This window comes from Phyllostomus discolor, chromosome 4 (assembly GCF_004126475.2).
Source record: "Phyllostomus discolor isolate MPI-MPIP mPhyDis1 chromosome 4, mPhyDis1.pri.v3, whole genome shotgun sequence".
Lineage (NCBI taxonomy): Eukaryota > Metazoa > Chordata > Mammalia > Chiroptera > Phyllostomidae > Phyllostomus > Phyllostomus discolor.
The window spans coordinates 124,470,114-124,489,804 of NC_040906.2; the positions used below are offsets into that span (position 1 = coordinate 124,470,114).

Below are 19,691 nucleotides of genomic sequence, written 5' to 3' on the forward strand. Positions count from 1 at the left end.
CATGACTGCTAAGGAGCATGGTGGACAACCCAGGCTCAGCACCAAGACCCAGGTCCTGGAAGAATCTGTTGTCGGAGGGCAGCACACCCCACCCGCCCCACCCACCACCCTGCAGCCAGCCCAGAGTGCATCCCTGCCGGGCGATGCCCCTGGGAGTCGCCATGTATGAGAGGTGGGTGGGGAGTGGGGAGGCTGCCCTGTTGCGATACCATGGTTAAAGTTAGCTCTTTCTGAGCTGAGCTCTGGAGCAGACCGTGAGGGTGACCAGGAGTCACCTGGTGCTCCCTCTACACTCTAAATGTGTTGGAGGTCGAGGCAGGTTATATCACTGTGCTGTGTGGGCACTCACAGGCCAGGGAAGGGTGGCAGAGATGTGGACAGAGGCCCTGGTGGCGCCACAGTAGACGGAGAGAAGCAGGCCAATGTGAGCGAGTGAGCGGAACAGCAGCCAGGGAGAAGTGCAAATAGTGGTCGTCTGTGAGCTACCCCCTCCCACTCACCCCAGAGTGTCACATTAAATCAGAACACGGAACAGAGCAGGCGGAGGACTTCCCGACAAACTGCTAAAGTGACTGACTGTCCCTGACACCCAAACAGGTGTGCTTAAGACGTCCCTGGGTTATGCCTGTCACATAGTGCTTGGGGACTCTCAGAAATATGTGGGGAAAGGAATGCCACCCAAGACCACACTTCCAGTGGGGACCATGTGGGCTGCTGAGAGCTGAGAGCAGTCAGATCCTGCATACCTAGGTGGCAGTTTTTAGGGGGTTAAAAAAAGAGAAAAAGGAAACATTACTACATCAAATAGATATGTAAGTACAGAGAGGCATCCTAATTTCAGAAATATTAGGAAATGGTAAAAACACATACATACTTTTCATAGAATTGAGGTGACTGTCATATAAACATGGTGACATTTATATTCATCTGCCAGAGAAGGGTGTGTGTTTAGATTGCAGGAAGGTGTCAGATAAATTGAGACGCTGTCACACCTGTTTTAGGACAGTGGTTACAGTTGGGAAGGCCTCGTTTTGTTCTGAGTCTCACGATGGACTCTCTCAGGGATCTTCAAAGCAAAGGCCCTCGGCTCCTGAGACTGAACTTTCCAATTCAGAAATATGAGGAAGCTACAGAAATATTATCCATGGCCTCTCTTTTGTCAGAAAAATTGCATTTAAATTGTGTTTATTATAGTGAATTTTAGCTTGTTATTTAAAAGAATCATATGGCATATTCTTTTCAGAATTTAAAAAGCTCTTTTAAAAATATTTATTTATTTTTCAAGAGAGGGGAAGGGAAGGAGAAAGAGAGGAAGAGAAACATCAATTGGCTGCCTCTTGAACATGCCTGGACCAGGGACCAAACCTGCACCCCACGTATGTGCCCTGACCAGAATTGAACTGGTGACCTTTCAGTTCATAGGACAACACTCAACCAAGTGAACTATGCTGGCCAGAGCTAAAAAAAGCTCTTCAAGGAATAAATATTCATCCCCCAATTTATATTTAAATATTTAAAACATTTTTGGTGAGAATTAGGTTGGCTTACTGTTTCCTATTTCAGACGGGTTATATAGGGATTGTAGTGTGTTTTGACTTTTTCTTTTGTGGTGTTTCCTGAGAGATGGGGAGTGATTGTTTCCCTTCGTGAGCCTTCCCATCCAAGACTTTTTATGGCAACCATTGGGAGTGACCCCCCCTCCTTTACCCATGAGTAATTTCCCCTGCTTCCTGAGGTTTTGCACATCATCGAGCTGTGAGAGAGCACAGAAAATGCTATTATGTTTGACAGCACAGGCTCAGGAGCAGAACTACCTGGGTTCAAACCCTGGCTCTGCCCAGTAATAAGCTTAATGTCCCAGGAAAGTTACCTTTCTCTGAGCCACAGTTTTGTCACTTGTAAAATGAAAGTGATGGTAATAGCATTCACTTCATAGTGTTGTTGTGAGTCTTAAATGGGTAAATAAACAAATGGCCCCTAACACAGAATCCAGCCCATAGTAGGTGCTCAATAAATGTGAACTACTAGCTACAAAACCAGCAGGACTGACCTGATGTAATACAATTAGAGGAGTATCCATACAGCACATACCAGTCCTAGAATATTTCCCCATCATCCTGGCAAAGTAGATTTCCAACCGTTCAAGTCACTCCCTGTCTCATATAGGGGTCCCTGCTAGAGGGCAGGCTTTAAATCTTGTGAGGGTAACTTATTCAGACCCTGGAGCTGAAAACCAGACAGAGAGGGTAGTTCTTGCACAAGCAACGCCTTGTGAGAAGGTTCCTGAGTAAGAGAGAAAGGACACATCCAGTTTGGATCCAGGGGACTGGACACACACACACACACACACAGCAGTACTGAGTAATGGTTTTGTTGCTGTTGTTGTTTTCATTTTGAGGTGTAATTGACATGTAACAGTGTGTAAATCAATTTTAAGGTTATACACCTTACAATGTATTGATTTCATACATGTAAATACCACAATATGATTACCACCATAACATTATCTAACATGTCTATCACATCACATAATTACCATTTTCTTTTTTGTGGTGAGGACATTTAAGATCTAGTCTCAGCAACTCTCAGGTATATAATGTGGTATTATGAAGTATAATATAATGCTGTGCATTAGAGACCCAGAACTCAGTCACCCTCCAACTGCAAATTGTATGTGCTTTGACCAACATCTCCCCAGTTCCCTCCCTCCGCCCCATGAAAGCTCCTGCTCATAGACAACAGTAAGGTTCTCACTCTTAACCAACCCTAACTCAGTACCACCTCCTGGGTACCCTTGAAATTTAATAACATCTCAGAGCTCAATTTTCCTTTTTGTGAAATGAAGACAATACCACTTTCTGCATCATTGTTCTGAGCATTAAATAAAGTGACCTACAGAAAGCATTTGGAACAATATCTGGCATGTTCTGTGTTCTCAATAAAAAATACCAGAGAATTTACCATATTTTGCCATGTATAATGCCCATCCATGTTTTTGCGCACATTAGACCCAGTATTATTATACCCTTGTATAATGCACACCCTTATTTTTCCCTCAAAAATTTGGGCAAAAAAGTACACATTATACATGGCAACATATGGTAACCTTCTCTCCCAACCTTTGTGAAAAAGTTCCAGCATCTCAGAGTGGAGTTCTGACAGCTCGTGAACGGTGGACTTTGCTTCCTCAAAGGGGTGCTCTCCTCCTCCCTTAGAACCAGAGCAAAACCAAAGGGGACCTGAGAGGTGGAAACAGGACTGCCCATGAAAGGTCTGCCACAAGCACAGAAAGAGTCTGAGCCGACAGGGAACTGACTACAAGTTACTTCTTCTCTCAGAATAGAGGACGGCGTCCTGTCCCCATTTGTTCACAAGAAGAAAACCGTGTGCTGGCATGAAGTCACACAGAAGGTGTGCGAAGGAACAAGAACTCCCAGTCCTTCACATCTCTCCTTGCGTTAGCCCGAAGAACACCGCGTCTCCAGGTTGCTGTCTGATTATTGTACTTTACGTTATACCAAAGGAAACACAAGCTCTTATGACAGATGAAAAAAATGCCTAAGGCTTAGCAGAGGATGCTTAGAGTTCTAAAATAATATTTTTCTCAGCAGGGCAAAAGATAGGTAGAAAAAGAAACATGTGGGCTATGTTTCTTCTCTTTTGGTCCAGGAAAAACTGTTCTGGAGGTGGCCTTTATGTAAATATTTGCATGATGAAAGAAAAATCACAAAATCACTCAGGGCCAGAGACCTTCTGGTCAGAGCTGGACAAGTATTCATTCTGTTTTGAATGTAAGGATGAAGGTTTGGGAATTGGTTCTGGTTTTAAAGCTCATGCCCACCTTTCCCCTCGATCACCACGGGCAATTATTTTCCCTCCACTCCATCTCCCAACACTCCCCTCACCCCACTTTTGAGTGGTCGTCCTCTCTTGCTTGTCCTCTGAGCCCGGAGGGACCTGTGGGCTGCCAGGACTCATGGTCACCTGCCGACCATGGCCTGATGTCCAGATCCAGCTTCACTTTAACTTTTAATGCACCTTCACAACTCTTATGTTCTGTGCTTGAGCTTTATGGGTCTTTTGTAATTTGTGTGGTTAATTTTCTTTTAAAAAAGATTTTATTTATTTTTAGACAGAGGAGAAAGGAAAGAGAAAGGGAAGGAGGGAAACACATGTGAAAGAAACATCGATTGGCTGCCTTCCACAAACTCCCAACTGGAGACCTGGCTCACGACCCAGGCATCTGCCCTGACTGGGACTTGAACCTGTGACCTTCTAGTTTGCAGGCTGGTGCTCAATCTACTGAGCCACACCAGCTAGGGCTATAGTTAATTTTCAAGGCTGGAAACCAATGAACACTGTTTACATTATTGAGTCCATGGAAATAGGTCACTGCAGGGCCACATAGGGGGCAAGGATTATTTCTCCTTATCTGTGGGCTTACATATCCAGCATCAAGATCAGATGGATGCCAAGTAAGCAGGCTTTGCTTTAGAATGTCTTCAGAGCTTGGCCCCCAAAAAGCAAGCATGAGAAGGGTTTTATTCTGGGGAACAAGTACCCTAGTAGAAGCTTTAGTTCTCCTAGAATAGATAATTTCGTGTCTTTTGAGACAATTCTTGGGTTTTATGTTTTTTTATTTCCTAGGTTCTGTGATTGGATGAACGCCTGCTGAGAGAGGGCCTGACTGGTAGCAGCGCATCTGTAGGACCTCCAAGTGTTGGCACTGTTTTCAGTGCCCCTCCCCTCATTCCCACCCTTCAGCTCAGTGACATGACGCTCTCCACCTCCACCCCTCCCCAGTCCTGCCTCCGCCATCTCACTTCTGAGCCTCCTCAGTGGAGGTCAGCATGCATCCCACCTGCCTCCCACTGCCCAGAAATGTGCTGATATCTCTGATGTACTCATCATCTCCCTTATGTTCTCTTGGCTCATGAGTTAATTATATTTTTTGTACTTTATTACTGACATTTAATAAGATCTCAGGAAGAGGTGGCAAAAGCATATATATGTTCTGCCATTTTGAACTGAAAGATTACGATGTTCTTACTTTGGACATTTTATTCTTACTACCTGTTCACTGAAGTCAGAGTATTTGTCTCCACTGTTGGTTTTGATTAGCTTTTGATATTTCTTTACATTTGGGCTGTTCTATTAGTTACATACACTGAGCGTTGCTAGGAGCCTTGCACTGAGTCAAGTGCTAAACCGGATGTGTCTGGGTTACACACACAGATCGTGACATCATAAAAAACACACTCCAGTGCTGTAGTAACTAGGAAAATCCATGTGTTCCCATTTTTTGTCTTTTATGCTTTTCTATCTGTATCTTATCTTGACCTTCATACATCTGGATCCCTTCAGTCAGCTGTGATGTCTGGTAACTTTCTCTACATCCAGGCGTGGTTCCTGGAACCAGCCAAGGCTCAGTGAATGTGGCCGAGACAGCTCGCCTGGCTCAGCGTGGGCACCGCACTGGGGCCAGTGTACCAGTAGGTGCCCCGTGAAAACCGGTCACGTGCAACACTCCACTAAGAGAAATTCCAAAAAGAAACCAGAAAAAAGAGAAGAGGCAATTATTATGCTTAATGAAGAAGTTTAATATTTTATTAGACTATTACTTATTTTCCTACAAGGCCATTGCTTCACTGTATAAAAATAGCATCAGCAAACACAGCGTATTACAAAACTAAGGTAGTATTGTTTGTCACCTGACATTGTTCAACAAATACAGACGTCTCCACTGCCAGTTATCTCCAATGGAAAAGATTATTAAATATTTTGACCCAAATCCAGAGATGGATGTAAGCAAGTTACATTATATAAGCCTTATGACAATATTATCCTTGAATTATATAATCTTATAACTAGTTGATACCAAAGATAATTTCAAGAATTCTGAATATTATAACTGTAGCCTAGCCTAAAAATTATAGGGTATTGGGAAAAAGATGTATATTGTGTTCATCTGCCATCACTAGAAAGTTAAGAACTATTTTCTCCCAGTAGCATGGTTCTAATTAGTTTCTTTTTCCACTGGTACTGCTAAAAGTCGCTATTTTAAATCTTCTCTCCCCCACTAACTGAAAAACACTATGCGAGATTAAGTTGTTTCGTACCACTTTATTTGGCGGGGTTCCATTTCCACTCCTCGGTAGATTTCATGTATTTCTCATGTGCTTCTTCACTCCTCTGAGCATCCAGTTCTGCAGGTCACTCAGGGTCATCTTGGTCATTAACCAGCGTCACAACAAGATTTGTTGATAAGTCCTGGTTTTACTGCAAGAGCTTCATGAATCTCAGTTATCTCTCCGATAGAGGAGGATGGAGTTCACTAGCAGCTTTCACACTTTCCAGAGCACCAAATTTGTCTTGTTTGTTCAAGTGTGTCCTAACTCCAGGCAGACTGCAGTAGACAACATCTCCTGAAGTTTCTGGTACAGGATCGATGATTCCTGCTGTTCCAGTACCTCTTTATGTTGTTATGCATTTATGTTTCTCTGTGAGTTTTGCACCAAGAGCAGATCGAGGCTGGTGTGCAGGGACCAGAAGATGCCACCTCAAGGCCCCAGTGCCATAGCCATGTTCACAGTGACAATTATTTTTTTAAAAAATAAACAAATGAAAGCATCTCTCAGAACTGAAAGATCTGTATGATCAGGTAAAAAGTATGAAGAAATGTCTTGTACAATGAATAAAAAATAAAAAAAACCATACCAACACTCATTATCATGATATTTCAATTAACCAGAGTAATGAAAAGATCCTAAAAGCACCTAAAAAGAAAGAGTAAGCCATAGTTATAGGACTAGAAAACAAAATGACATTCAGACTTCTCAACAGTAATGCTGGTAGCTAGAAGACAGTAGAGCAGTACTGTAAGAAAAATATGAGTTACTATAAAGAAAAGGACTTTTACTGCTTAGACAGTGTTTGAGGATAGCCTATTGTTGTTTACACAGGAAAGTAAGCAACACAATGAGACAATTATCAACTCTAGGAGAAACTACCTGTTGTCTAAAAAAAGGAAATATAATTATAGTATACCAAATAGCCCAGCTATACACAATTCATAAAAGCAGAAATTCTAGATATTCATTTCACCAAAGACTATGATAAAACTTTGATTCAACAGATGATGCTAAAATAATCTAATATCTATATTCAACTAAAATGAAGCTTAACCCTGGTTACCTCACCCCATATACAAAAATTAATTAGAAAGGGAACACGCACCTAAATGTAAGAACTGAAAATATAAAAATTTCTAGAAGAAAAGATAAGAGAATATCTCTGTAGACATGGAATAAAGACGATACAAAAACTGGGAAACAATATTTGCAAAACATATATCTGATTATAGGCTTTTATCCAGAAGACATATTTACATTTGCCCAGTTACCCCACCCCCCACCGTCTGCCTCTGGATCCCATAAATCTGATCTCCGATTCTAGAATTTGAGTTTCCTTTTTCAGATTCCACATATAAGTGAATCTTTCTTTGTCTGATTTATGTCATTCAGCACAATGCCTCCATGGTCCATCCATGCTGTCACAAATGGCAGGATTCCTTCTTTTTTAAGGCTAAATAGTGTTCCATCGTTTATCTATATACATGATGATTTCTTTATCCACTCTCCCATTAGTGGGTACGTTTCCATGTCTGGGCTATTGTAAGTAATGGCGCAACGGCTGTGGGGGTGCTGGCAATCCCTTTGACATAGGGATGCTGTTTGCTTCAGACATATACCCAGAAGTGGGATTACTGGATCATATGGCAGTTCTACTTTTCATTTTTTGAGAAACCTCCATGCTGTTTTCCATGATGACTGCACCAAATTACATTTCTACTGACGATGCGCAAGGGTTCAGATCTAGATCATCTTAAGGGACAGAGATTCAGAAGCATCTCATTGTTGTAGTGCTCCAAACCCATGTACCTCATGTCTTCATCAAAATTCCACTTGCTGCTCTTGCCCGGCAGCGAGTACTGATGGTGCGGGTAAGAGGTATAGGTAAAGAGAAAGGGGTCTTCCTGGGGCGAGTGGCCCGTGGTGGAAGGGTAGTAGCTGTTAAGATCCACGTGCACTTTCTCTTCATAAGGATCAGGCCCTGGATTGGGCCATGACGGATGAGAGCTAGTTTTGGCTGCAGGGGGCTCCACTGGAATCTGCTGGGGAAGGGGTTCTAAGGAACTCTGGGGAGGGGGGAAGTCGTAAGACCAGCTGGTCTGAGGAAAAGTGTAACTGGGGCAACTGCTGTCGTTGAAAGGATTCCTCCCCAAAGCGGCGTTTTTATTCCATGTCTGCAGATCACTGTAATCAGAGCGGACTCCAGAGACAGAAGGCTGAAGCAGGTCTCCACTGCTGTAGATCCGACTGCTGGGCACTTTGCACTTCTCATAGAGCTCAGCGGGGCACATGGAAGCAGTGGGATCTGCCAGGTCAGTGGTTCCCCCCAAACTGTAACTCTTAAACAAACCATCATTAGGTGACTTCTGCGGGGGAGCATTAGCCATTAAATGTCCACTGTCACTAGGAGGCAACTGGATGCCTTCCTGGAAAGACCAAGACAAAGGTAAATTCCCCCAACTCTGTGTTTCTGCTGGAACAGACTGGAAAGGAAAGTGAAGAGTTCATGTTGATAAGTTAGGCCAGTTGACACACCTACCCCAGGTGCCCACGAGTTCCTCCGCACTCACGGGTTCCCCGCCAGTCTCCTCCCTCCTTCCGCGCCGAAGCCTGAACACACAGAGCAGCGGCGCCTGAGCAGTAAAGGCCGCTCCCGATTCCAGTCTAACCTCACTAACCCGGGGGAGCTGAATTGCTATCTGCTCCGACACGAGTGTGTAGAAACATTTCACCCTCAGAGGACAACCTGACATCCTAAAGGCCTCTGTGAGGCACTTTGAAATGCTATTTAAGAAAAGTGAAACTGCAGCTTCAAAGCTTTATCTTAGACTCAGTACAACTCTCAGGGGATCTCTCTCTCCCTCTCTCTCACCCACATTTCCCTCCTTGACTTTTCTATCGTTTAGTGCTATGTGGAGTCCAAGACACTAGGGTTGTTATTTTTATTTTTCTCAAGACTTTTCTATAAACTCATTTTGCTGAATCATAAATAGGACTTCTAGACCATGAAGTGGTAAATATATTTCTATAAGTGGAGGAAGTATATTGTTTCCCAGTTAATTACTGAAAAAGAATCTAGTCGGGAATTAAGTAACCCTCTTGTTCAGGTAAAACTATTGACTAATAAGAGGATGAGGAGTGGAGAGAGGCTGTGACCAGGGAAGAGTAGGTGGGAAGAAGTGCCCTTCAACGTGTCCCATGGCTGGGAGAAGGGATGGGGGCCAGTTACTTGAACTTGGGGCTTACATTTCCTGACAAGAGACACAAGTTACATATTTAAAAAAATGTAAAGTACATTTAGAGCCTCCAGGGATGGACTGGCTCCATTTCTGCCCTTCTGAAAAGAAATGTGGAACACTGAACAGTAGAAAAATACAGGACTCACTCTCACGATCAAGCAGACAAATCTAGAGTACAATATAACCCCCTGAGGCACGGACTCCATAGCACACCCTCCCAGCCCCCACTCCGAGGACCACTGTTTTCAGAAACTGCCTTGTTATTCCATCTCGGTGAAGAGTGCTAAGGAAATACAGGTGACCCGTAGACAACATGGATTTGAACTGTGCTGACCCACTTACTTGTGGATTTTTTCAGTAAATACCTGCTCTGTTTTTTATCTGAAGTCGGGAATCTATGGGTGCAGATGGCACCTGTCTGCACGGACCTGCTCCAGTTTATACAGGGGATCTGAGCACCTGTGCATTTCAGTACCCATGAGGGGTCCTAGATCCAGTCCCCTATGGGACAACCAAGGGACAACTTAAGTTTTGGGGGCATTGAAAGCTACATGCATATTTTCAACGGCTGGCGGGGATGGGGGTCAGCGGCCCTAACCCCTGCATTGATGGTCAGCTGTGATCTGTTCTCAGTAAAAAAAAAAAAATTGGTGGGGGGGAAGCATGAGGCTGACATTTATGGAGATCGTTTTAGTTAATTTTGTTTCTACCAGAACCAAAATATAGAGTGCCAAATACAAGTTAAGTGCTAATCCCAGTGTCCTTTTCATTGTAGCAGGGAAGAAGCTCCTAAAATTAGACAGAATGTATAATTGAGAGCATGCTACAAAGATGGTGGACATTAAGAGGAAAACCTTGGGTTCTGCTTCTGTGGCAGGTGCCTGCTTATAGCTGAGCCTGACGGGAAATGACTTCAGGCTCTGATTTGTAGGTAACGGGTGGTGAGTTGCAGGATGTTTTGAACCCATGTGGGGACAGACTACCTTTGCCTCTGGGCCCCTGTTCAGCTTCAGGATGGAGGAAGAAGGAGTGTGCACCTTCTTCATTGTTCTTCTGGCCTCGGCTTCCAACTTGGTTTCAGGTTTTGGATGGTCATGTTCTCCCTTTGACTTAAGAGAGACAGGACATAAAATAAGTAACCGGGTGGTACTTCTGGTGTGTGCAATTTTACCCTAAGAATGGCTAAGCTTTTTAAGTGCCTCCCACTTCCACCCTGCGCTTTCCGGCCTGCCTGTTTCTGTTCAGGCTGCTCATCTCTCACCCACGTGGCAAAGCCACATGTGTAGGGACAGCAAGCGATGCCTGCTGCGCACGATCCCATTTGACCTGCAGCACAGCCCTGAATGCACACACCATCGCTCTTGTCCCCAGTTTACAGAGTAGGACATCAAGGCATGGAGAGATTATGGCACTGGGGTCACTCCCCCTAGTAAGTGGGTGAGCTGGGATTCAAAATGTGCTGGAGCCAGCCAAGCTGCGAGCCACTCGCTAAAGACATGGGGACTCCTGTGAGCGGGGTGTTTAAAACATCCCACAGCTTGAAATCAGCCACAATAGGAAGAGTGTTAGCACTGGAACTGGCGAACCCTGACTGGCAAACCAGAACATTTTCTCTCTGGAGGGCGGGGTGACCAGCACTCCACCGATTCAAATCCAGGCAGTCTGCTGGGAGAGGCCGCTCTTCACCACTGTCCACAGCACTGCCCCACGTTTACATCTCAATACCCAGATGTCACAGGAAACTGGGGCTCAGGGGAGTGAAGTGTTTCAGTCCACAGAGCCCTGCAGAAGTCAGAGCTGGGGTTTACTCTGGGATCTGTCAGGGGCTGCCACGTGAGGCAGGGCTGCCAACCCGAGTGCAATCAGATCACTAACCCCTCAGGGGCCCGAGCCAGAGGCGGCCAGCTACCCTCAAGGGCTCGGCGTTCGGCACCTCTGTCGAGGTGTGGGGTACAGACACTTGCTCGCCCAGAGTGTGCCTTGTGGCTGGTGTCGGGTCTCCTTCACCTGGGCACCTCCAGTATGAGACTCTTCCTCGTACTCTGTAAACATTTCTTGAATTAACGAGAAATGTATGTTATCACTCTAACTAAATCCGACCTGGAAAAATATGAAGCGTCCATCATGCCTCCAGAAGTTGGTAACCGGGAAGCCCCCGTGGCCTCGGCAAGCAAGTAGCTTCAGAGGGCTGTCGCAGTTGGGGCAGCGTTTCCCTACAAAAGAGCAGAGGATGGTGACCTTGCCTGGCTGAGCCACGCCAGCTGACTCCCAAGTGTGCGCAGTCCTGGCGGTGGCAGCCTGGACTCCTGGATGGCAGAGAGCACACCTGGGCACAGCTTGATGCACTGCCAACAACTGGGTGTTACCCCGGCCCTTGGAAGCCTGGCCACCATAATGGTCCCAGTCAGTCTCACGTGTGGACAGAGGAAGTGGCCAGAGGAATGGGGTATTTCACAGGTTGTGGGGCGTGCCTCTGAGCAGAAAATCCTTCCCTAGTTATTTACTGATACTTGAAATTCTTTGTAGAGAAGAAAAAGTTCTTTTACTTCACGATTAGAACTCAGGGGCAAGGGCCAAAGCCACGTGGGACAGAGAACACAGCTACCAAATCTCCACTGAAGTGTGAATGACTGATGTTGGGTCCTGCCCTGAGAGCCAGTCTTGGAGACAGGTTACAAGGACAGAACATGAAGTAACTTGAGATCTGAAGTGGGCAAATCACAGGGAATGCTGAACGGATTTCACAGTCTAATAAATATGATAAAAAAAACAAAATGAGCACATATTTCAGCATGTGATGATGGCATCAACCTAAATGTCATGGAATGAGTCTAACCCTAAGTTTAGTCCCCATGCTTCACTGAAAATCAAAGCACTGCTTGAGATCACACAGGGACCCATTCCCCGGGAGGTCAGGAGGCGAGTCTGAGAAACAACTTTTTCCTAAACTTTACATGGGCGCACTGACGAATTAGTGTTAGACCTGTAAGTGAGGCATCTTTCTTTTAACAGAGGCCTTGAGTCAGGTGTCTTAACCCAAGGGAGCACTTTTAATGTGGGTGCTCTGGCCCGGCAGACCTGTGGGGCCATCCCCCCATGGGGGACGAGGGGAGTGGTTGGTTCTCCTTAATATGTTCTACATAGGAACGCCCTGGTCTCCCCACTCTCCAGTGTGAAGGTTGGGCCCTTGGGATGTGCTGGGAAGTAGTGGCCCATCTGCGCAGGAGCCTTTGAATGAAGCCAGCCTCATCTCCAAGGCCAGCGAGCCCTACTCACTCTGCTGCTTCTGCCGCGCTTTGTCACAGATGGCAGGTCTCAGGTAGATCTTGCGGCCCTCGCTGGTGGAGCAGTTGCGGCTGCACACCACCACGCCCAGGCAGGACTTCTTGAGGATGCGTGAGTTGTGGTTGTTGGTGTTGCGCATGGCCCAGCTGCTCAGGTGCCTCTGCGCATTCCTGTCCTCTGCGCTGTAGATGAACTTCTCGTAGGAATCTGGCCATTCTTGGAACCAGTCAATCTTTTTCACATCCTTACAGAAACACAAAGAGTATTATTATATTTGAAGCTACAAGACACAGCTGTCCATCACTGAGGAGACAACAGACACAAAGGTTGTTTCAGCACTCAGGAGCTAGGTGAGAGGCCTTCGCAAAGACCAAGCTGGGTCTAGTTCAGGTGGTGAGGCCTGAGAACTCAGCACAGCGGCAGCAACACAGCTGCTGAGTCTACTGAACCTCTGCTCCCTGGACTGCAGTGAGCTGGGGTTCAGCCCCCCGAGTCCCACCTGATGGCTGCTTCTCCAACCCTTGGTGATAAGGGTTGGGACCATTTTCACTAAGAATTTTTGAGGGTGAAGTAATATTACTGTGCTGTGACACAGTGTGGAAATCCTTGGGGCAAGACAGCGAGATACTATCTCCTACCACAGTGCGGATTTCTTATTAAGAACAGGGTTTGTGCAAAGTCACCGGCAGTGGGAAGACTGGAGAACCTGGTGCATGAATTTGGAGAGCCGCTTCCTGCCCCGGGGAGATTTTCCTCCCTTTTCTCTACTCCCGTAGCCATGTCCCTCAAGCAGGGCGGAAAGTAAGGAAGAGTTGACTGTGACCAGAAGTGTCTCTCTTCTTGCCCAGGACTGGCACTATTCCCTGTGCGTGAACATCCAACTACACTAAGGCACCCAACACCAGAGCCTAAGTTATTTGGCTTCCTGTGCCTGTGTGTGATAGGGATAACAAGATCTGAGGATCTCAAGAGTAGTTCTAATAATTAAATATTAGTCACTGGTGCGTGGCTCACACTCTTTACACCCTGCTTTGGTTCAGACATGCTCCATTTGACAGATCCCACCTGGTTCTTACAGTAAGAATTATTAAGCAATCTCAGGCATCAGACTTGGGCTATGTCATCCCCACAGCTTCCAGAGAGCTGCCATGGCATAAGAACATTGTTCATTAAGAAAATTCCAGAAGATCAGATTAGAAAATTCTAGGCAGTCCTGAAGGAGTGATCAGGGTACTACTGATGTTGACTGAGATAAAATTCAAGTTTAGAACATGCCAAAGAACTTTGTAACCTGAGAATCTGGGCAAGTTATTTTTGTCTTTTAAGCCTCGGTTTGTTCTTCTCTGAAACGGGAACATTGATAAAACACAGTTCAAACAGTACTGCAAAGAACAGGCCTGTAAGCCTCACATAATGACAGCTGCGGTTTGAATGAAATGTCACGGGAGCTAAGTTAGGTCTAAGGAAATAGGAGAGGTTTTACGTACATGAGAGATTAGTGGTTAAGAACTTGGGTTTGCAATCTAGGGCCCATGGGCCAAATCCAGCCCACTGTCTCTTTTTGTAGGTGAAGTTCTATTGGAACACAACCATGTCCCTTCATTTTATTATTGTCCACGAATACGTTATACCACCATGGCAGAGCTGAGTAGTGATGGCACATACTGGATTGCCCGCAAAGCCTAACATGTTTACTATGTGGCCCTTTACAGAACGTTTGCCAATGCCCGGCTAAGAGCAGGCAGGTGGAGGCAGATGGCCTGGGTGTGAGTCTTAACACAGTTCCTTGCCCCCTCAGTGCCTTTTCCTCTCTGTACCAGGAGTACCTACCCCACAGGGAGGTTATAAGGATGGAATCTGTTAACACATACAAAACATTCAACACAGTGTTTGGCACGTGGCAAGTTCCACATCAACATTAGCTGGTACTCTATTAGACCCAGGGCCACACACAGTGAGCCAGTGTGATGGCGGGAGCCACCAGCTTTCAGGAGAAGAAAGGCTCACGTAGCAGTCACTTCATGCTTTAAACTTCACCAAGCTGAATGCAAGACAGGAGTCCAAGCACCACAAACAAAGCATGACTGGTGCTGCTCCAGTTCCACCACCCGCCTTCTCAGGGCACGGATGACAGCTGGCCCCTCACTCAAGCACCTGTGCTGCTATGGGAAGGGGTGCTGGCCCAGAAGAGAGGGGTGAAAGGACACGAGTCAGAGTGCGGTCCCTGGAGAAGCAGTCCCCTCTTGGCAGCCACATTAGAGTTCCAGGAAAGAGGCACAGTCAGGCCCAGAAGCTGAACAGACTGTCTGCTTCTTCCAGGCCTTCCTCTTTCTCCTCAGTGTCTCGGGGATTCTGAGCTAGATAAAATTCAAAGCCCCAGCATGAGAGAAATAGCTCAGGCAGCCCCATCTCCTGCTTCCTCCACCCACCTTCTGTCCTCTGCCTTCTGACCTAAGCTCCAAATGAGGCTCTCTTGTTTTCCTCACAGAAATGCCATAGAAAGCATAACATTTTATCCTCTGAAATAATAAAAATGCAGGTTGAAATGTGTCCCTTTGTCTAACAGTTTGGGCTGTAAAATCTACTGGTGGATTTTAATTACTCAAACACAAAGCACAGTTGTCAGGGTAGCAGAGGCAGGCCAAGGTGGACTTGGAACAGCTGAGGTTTTCACGTTTCAGAGGTGAGAGCAAACGCTTTTAGCCTGGTCAAGGGCATCAGTCCCAGGAGCCAGGAGGAGGGGAAGGCATTAACGAGAGAAGGTAACAAGAGGTGTTACCTCAGAGGTTGCTGGTGAAGTAGCCACCGGCTCCTGGAGGGGGGAAGGAGACCTCCACGGTCTGTATGTCTGTCTGTCTCTCTTTCCCATTTTCTCTCGGTTTAATGTATATTTTGACCTCCCCGCAGGCTTCCTCTTTGACCCATGGATTATTTAGAAATATATTGTTTAGTTTCCATGGGTTTATAGATTTTCCTGTTGTCTTTTGCTATTAATTTCCAGTTTGATTCCATTGTATTTGGAGAACACACTCTGTGTTTTTAGTTATTTTAACATTCTTGAGGTTTGTATTAGGGATCACAATACGTTTTATACTCTACAGTCTTTTAAACGTTTTTTTCAGCAGCCCCTGTACTTGCACCCTAGGTTTCCAGCACCATTACTAATACAATGATTTTGACTAAGTATGGACTTGAGAAAATTACTAGGAGTAAAATATTCCAGCTATTCTCTTGGCTATTTATTTATGCCTAGTCTTTTGACCTGGGTGCTTTGTGGAATCCTTGATCTTTTGACATTGAAATTAAGGAAAACCCAGGTTCACAATCAGTCAAAGGCATCTAGATGTGAAGTGAAGGACAAGGATTTCTGAGAGCCTTTTAAATTTCAGGCACAGGAGCAGTAAAATGTAAGAGAAAGAATAATCATTTCTTAATCGTGTTTAGCAAATCCCCACAAAATATTTTCTTTCCTTTTTTTTTTCTAGATCTTTTGTTTATTTTAATTTCTAACTTTTCATGAGTAACTCTTTGTTTTTCCTCTTGGTTAAGAAGCTTATAATTTAAGGGGAATATTCTTAAGTTTTCCAACATGTGAATCTAACTAATTTATATTTCATAACCTCATTGGTAAAACATTGGGAGCTTAATTAATGTTTCTATGACTTCTGTGTGTAATTTTTTACTGAGACTTAATCCTCTAACTCATTCAAAAGCTTTGAAACTCTATGCAATCAGAGATCAACCTTCATTCTCTACTCATTTTAATTTACTTAGCTACTTAAAGTTTTGATAGAGTGCCTTGAGAACTAAATACATTCTATTATATAAAATGAACAAATTAAAATCAAAATTCTGAAATAAGGCATCAAAAATATTTACATTACCATGTTTTATATTAAAATTGGTTTTCATTTTGAATATAGTCTAGTTTCATTTAAAGCAATCATCCACTAGGTTTTCTTTAATTATAATAGCTTAGTCATTCCCTGTAAATAAATGTTTCCAAATAAAACAAGGATAGCAAACAGATACATCTTAAAGCAAATCAGAGGCAAAAAGAAATTGGATGTTACTTATGGAACACAGAAAAACAATTCAAGCCACATTTTGATTTACATACAACTTTTCAAGAACTTATCTCTTCTGAGAGAACTGAAAACCAAACTCCAAGTGTTGTCAAAAAGAGAAATTCAATTCAACAAAATGATTTTGAATTAAATCAAGAATTCCTGCTGCGGCTAAACCTGCCATTTCCTTCCTTTATTAAGGGGTTAAGACAAGGACAAAAAGTTCGTAACTTGCTCAGGCCACACAAAAGTGAGCCAGAGTTACCCAGCTTTCAAACTCTCTATGTCACCTACTTCTCTTTCCCATCTCCCTTCCACTTCCCGCTCCATCCCACTGAGCAAGGGCCCTGCTGACAGGCACTCAGAAGAGAGTTCGGCACCCACTGGTGCAGTGAGGGTCCCATTAGCATCACACGGGAAGCCCAGGGCAGCAGAAGATTTCTGCCCCCAATTGCAGGGGGCCCAATGACCATGGAAGCCCATTCAGGTGGCGCTGCCCCAGGAAGTTTAAAGAGATCAAGAAAATTGCACAAAGAGGATAAAATCATGGGTGTCTACATTAGACTAACATAGCACGACCTGATCATGCGGCCAGATAATAAATAATTGACAAGAGATCCAGAATCTGATACCTGTTAACTCTCTAATACCAAAACACAAAGATTACTACAACTGGCTCGTTCTGATCACATGTAGTCGCATGAATTCGCAGAGAGCTAAAAAATTCACCTTTGCTAATCTTTTTTTTTGCTCATCCCCCTACAAAAGCTACAGAAACTTTTCTGGCTAAAATCATGATCTAGAAATTAACTGAACTGGTGATGTAACCTCTTTGTTGTTGACTCATGGGGTTTTGGGTTGGTCTGCATTTCTATTTAACCTATGCATATCTTTTTTTCCCTATCAAATATGTACCTCATATTTGAGGTACTCAGAATGGAGTGGGCACTCTCACCTTCTTTCTGAAGTGAGACTATTTAGGAGTAAAAGGAACTGATTCTCTTCTCAATTTTCAATCAGAAAGAAGAAAAAGAAATTTCTTAGGGATTCAAAGCTCTCAAATATTACAATCAGGATTAATGACAGTTTCTGGGACCACATGGTAAACATTTTTAATGAAAGTAAAACTAAACCAATACCAAACATTTGCTGCTTGCACCAAGAAAACCCTAAAGCAATTATATCTGAACTTTCAAAATGCAAAATTGGTGTATTAGGTTGGTCTGGAGTAAACAGACTTTTCTCAATGATGGTTTTGAGTAATTTAAGAGCCTGCAGGTCTGGGCTGGCTCCCCAGGGACTGGATTAAGGAGAGATGGATATGAAAATAATCACAAGTTAGAGCAGTGGCCAACAAGTGAAAAGAAGATTTGTAAAGACATGTATGCAGCTATGGGAAGGAGGAAACATACATGAAACAAACTGGGGAGGGATGGTTTATTGAGGGCATGTAGACTCTTTAAACCCAAATCTGATCATACTGCTTTCTAGCCCAAAAAACTAATGGCTCCCCACTGCCTGCAAAATAACCCAGTCCTCTTAGGACACCCTGCTCCTGAACCCCTTTCCCCGTCCACAGCCTCCTAAATCTCCTTGCTGGACACTGTGCACAAGCTCCCTCAAATGCAGACTTTGAATAGCTCCAGACTCTGGTGCCCTGCTCTGCCTTCATTGTCTCGATTGCTTTCTTCACCTGCTCTAATCCTCCCACATCTTGCAATGTACTTTTCTGGAGAAGGCCCCTTGCCCTTTCCATGGTGGAGTCATGCTGAATTACACACTTCCTCTTCCCAGCGCCTCGAGCGTTTTTCTGCATTGCCCCGATCCTTTACTTGAGCACTTAACCACCCTGCTCCCTTCGCCCAGATCATGAGTGCTTCCATGGCAGTTAGCACGGCTCTTCCATGGGACCCCTGTATCCCTGCGCCTGCTATAGTGTCTGGCACATTCTAGTCACTCAGAAAAGGTCTGATGTCCCGGTACGGACATCGCCATTCACTGTTGTCAAAAATTAGCCTGTAAATCTTGATTTATCTGCGACCCGTACATGGGTGTGGCATTTCCGGGACCTGATGAGAATCAGGATTCATTCAGGTGACCATCGTGAAACTTGAAGCACATGAGTGGGTTAATAGGAAAGGAATTTGGTTTATAAGTTGCAGGAATTTGCCTACACATTGCAGAAATAGTGATCCTGGCAAGAATACAATATTATGAAAAATAAACAAGAAATTCTGTGTGTGGGTGGGACAGAAAATAAAATCGGGGAAGTTTATAATAATTAAAAATCATTGTATTTTATCCTTTAAACAACATTTTTTCCCCAAATGTCCAAACAGATGGTGTGAGGAAGAGTAATTGCCTAAGGGACTCAAGAAAAAAGGGTCCCGGGCAAAAACAAGTTAGGGCAACCCTTCCTAACACGGCTCCCTCGCGGGAGCACCACCACTGCACAGTCGGTTGGGAAGGCTCCAGGTCCGCTGGAAAGAAATCTGTTTAACTTCGCTGAACCTGGCATTTCTCTTTTTCTTTTTTCACAGCACCCCTTGCGCTTGCTCGTGACTTACACTGCACTGAAAACATTTTGGGAAACGCTGCTCTGCACCGGGCAGAGCTTCAGGCAGGGTGTACAGGAAGCACTATTCTCACTTCACCGAGGAGGTGCCTAAGGCTTCAGAAGATCGGTTTGTTTAGAGTCACACAGATTATAAACAATGAAGTCATTTGTCAACAAATTCCATATTTGTCATTTGCTGTTTAATATATCCCAGGCATTGTGGTGGGCCTGGGCCGACAGATCTGGTACCCTAGACTGTTAGAATCAAAGGGCACATGAGAGACCACTGAGTGCAAGCACCTTGTTTCCAGAGGAAAGGGATGTCAGAAAAGGTAACCAACTCCTGCACGAAGCTCTACAGATAAAAAGCATCAGAATTAGAATTCAGTGCAGGGGCTCTGTCTCCACGCCC

General features: G+C 44.6%; 1 protein-coding gene across 1 annotated transcript in view; it reads right to left on the reverse strand.

Moving 5' to 3' along the window:
- Positions 1 to 5,595: 5,595 nt before the first annotated feature.
- GCM1 (glial cells missing transcription factor 1) overlaps positions 5,596 to 19,691 on the reverse strand; it is a 39,409-nt gene continuing 25,313 nt past the window's right edge. Inside the window, exons 3-6 of the mRNA XM_028511051.2 lie at positions 12,647 to 12,899; positions 11,471 to 11,583; positions 10,354 to 10,479; positions 5,596 to 8,614 (exon numbers count right to left, since the gene is read on the reverse strand). Of these exons, the coding sequence (XP_028366852.1) occupies positions 7,880 to 8,614; positions 10,354 to 10,479; positions 11,471 to 11,583; positions 12,647 to 12,899 (1,227 nt within the window). The 3' untranslated portion in view covers positions 5,596 to 7,879. The remainder of the gene's footprint in view (positions 8,615 to 10,353; positions 10,480 to 11,470; positions 11,584 to 12,646; positions 12,900 to 19,691) is intronic.